Source organism: Gekko japonicus, unplaced genomic scaffold (assembly GCF_001447785.1).
Source record: "Gekko japonicus isolate JY-2015 unplaced genomic scaffold, Gekko_japonicus_V1.1 scaffold8748, whole genome shotgun sequence".
Taxonomy (NCBI): Eukaryota; Metazoa; Chordata; class Lepidosauria; order Squamata; family Gekkonidae; genus Gekko; species Gekko japonicus.
In genome coordinates this window covers 3,288-4,299 of record NW_015172269.1, presented here as the reverse complement: position 1 = coordinate 4,299, position 1,012 = coordinate 3,288, and the positions used below count along the sequence as shown (strand labels likewise).

General features: G+C 55.6%; 1 protein-coding gene across 1 annotated transcript in view; it reads right to left on the bottom strand.

Moving 5' to 3' along the window:
* The window catches only part of LOC107118715 (vasodilator-stimulated phosphoprotein-like), a gene marked incomplete at both ends in the record, with an annotated part of 8,217 nt that overhangs the window by 4,156 nt on the left and 3,049 nt on the right, over nt 1-1,012 (bottom strand). The window contains one exon of the mRNA XM_015421070.1: nt 736-769. Within this exon, the coding sequence (XP_015276556.1) occupies nt 736-769 (34 nt within the window). The remainder of the gene's footprint in view (nt 1-735; nt 770-1,012) is intronic.

The following is a 1,012-nucleotide window of genomic DNA, read 5'->3' as shown; positions in this document are numbered from 1 at the left end:
CGCTCTGTCAGGAAGGTCTTCCTAATGTGTAGCCGAAAACTCTTCTGATTTAATTCCAATCCGTTGGTTCTGGTCCGACTTTCTGGGGCAACAGAAAACAACTCTGTACAACCGATAGAACCAGTGTTCCCTCTATGCCAAGTTAGTGTGAGCCAGCTCACAGTTTTTTAGCCTCCGGCTCACACATCTTTGTCTTGGCTCAGGAAGGAGGTGGCTCCGGAGCAAACTCTCTACGACAGCCCTTCAGGGACTTGATTCAAAACCTCTCTCCAATCTTGACCGGACAACCTGCCCACCACGCGGTCTCTCTGCCGCCCACAGGAACTGTAGACAGGATCCAAGCCGGTATCTGTCCATCGGTGTTCCCTCTAAGCTGAGTGAGTGTGAGCCAGCTCACAGGTTTTTAGCCTCCGGCTCACCCATTTTTGTCTCGGCTCAGGAAGGAGGGCTCCAGAGCAAACTGATTGATGCAGCAGCCAAATCGCTCACGCGCAACTTTAATGCCGGCCGCTCACCAAGTAGGATTTTTGCTCACAAGACTCCACAGCTAAGAGGGGGCGTTGCTGTCCGACCAATATTTATCCTGCCTCTCCTCCCCAGAGCTGACAACAGCAGACGTTGAAACATGGAATCCCATTTCCTCAGCCCCGGGCCAGACCAGGCACACACCGCCCCCAAGCCAGGGAGACGTGTGCCCACTCTATCGCCAGCAACCTCACTGCCCTTCACACCCACCTGTGGTCTTGGCACCTGCAGCTTCCGTGTCCTCCTGCCGTGGGAACAAAACGGGGGGATGGGGGGGGGACAGAAAAGCTCAGCAACAGACAGGCGATCAACTTTACCCGCCACCCCGGCGTCCAACCCACTTTGGTTGCAGAAAAGCAAGCGGGGCAGGGTGGTGGGGGACGGGAAAGAGCTGGGCACCGTGGCACAAGGGCACGAGCCGAGACACCATTCCAGCACCTGGCAAACTGCAGGGGCTGAACAGATACACAAGGAACACTTACAAGAA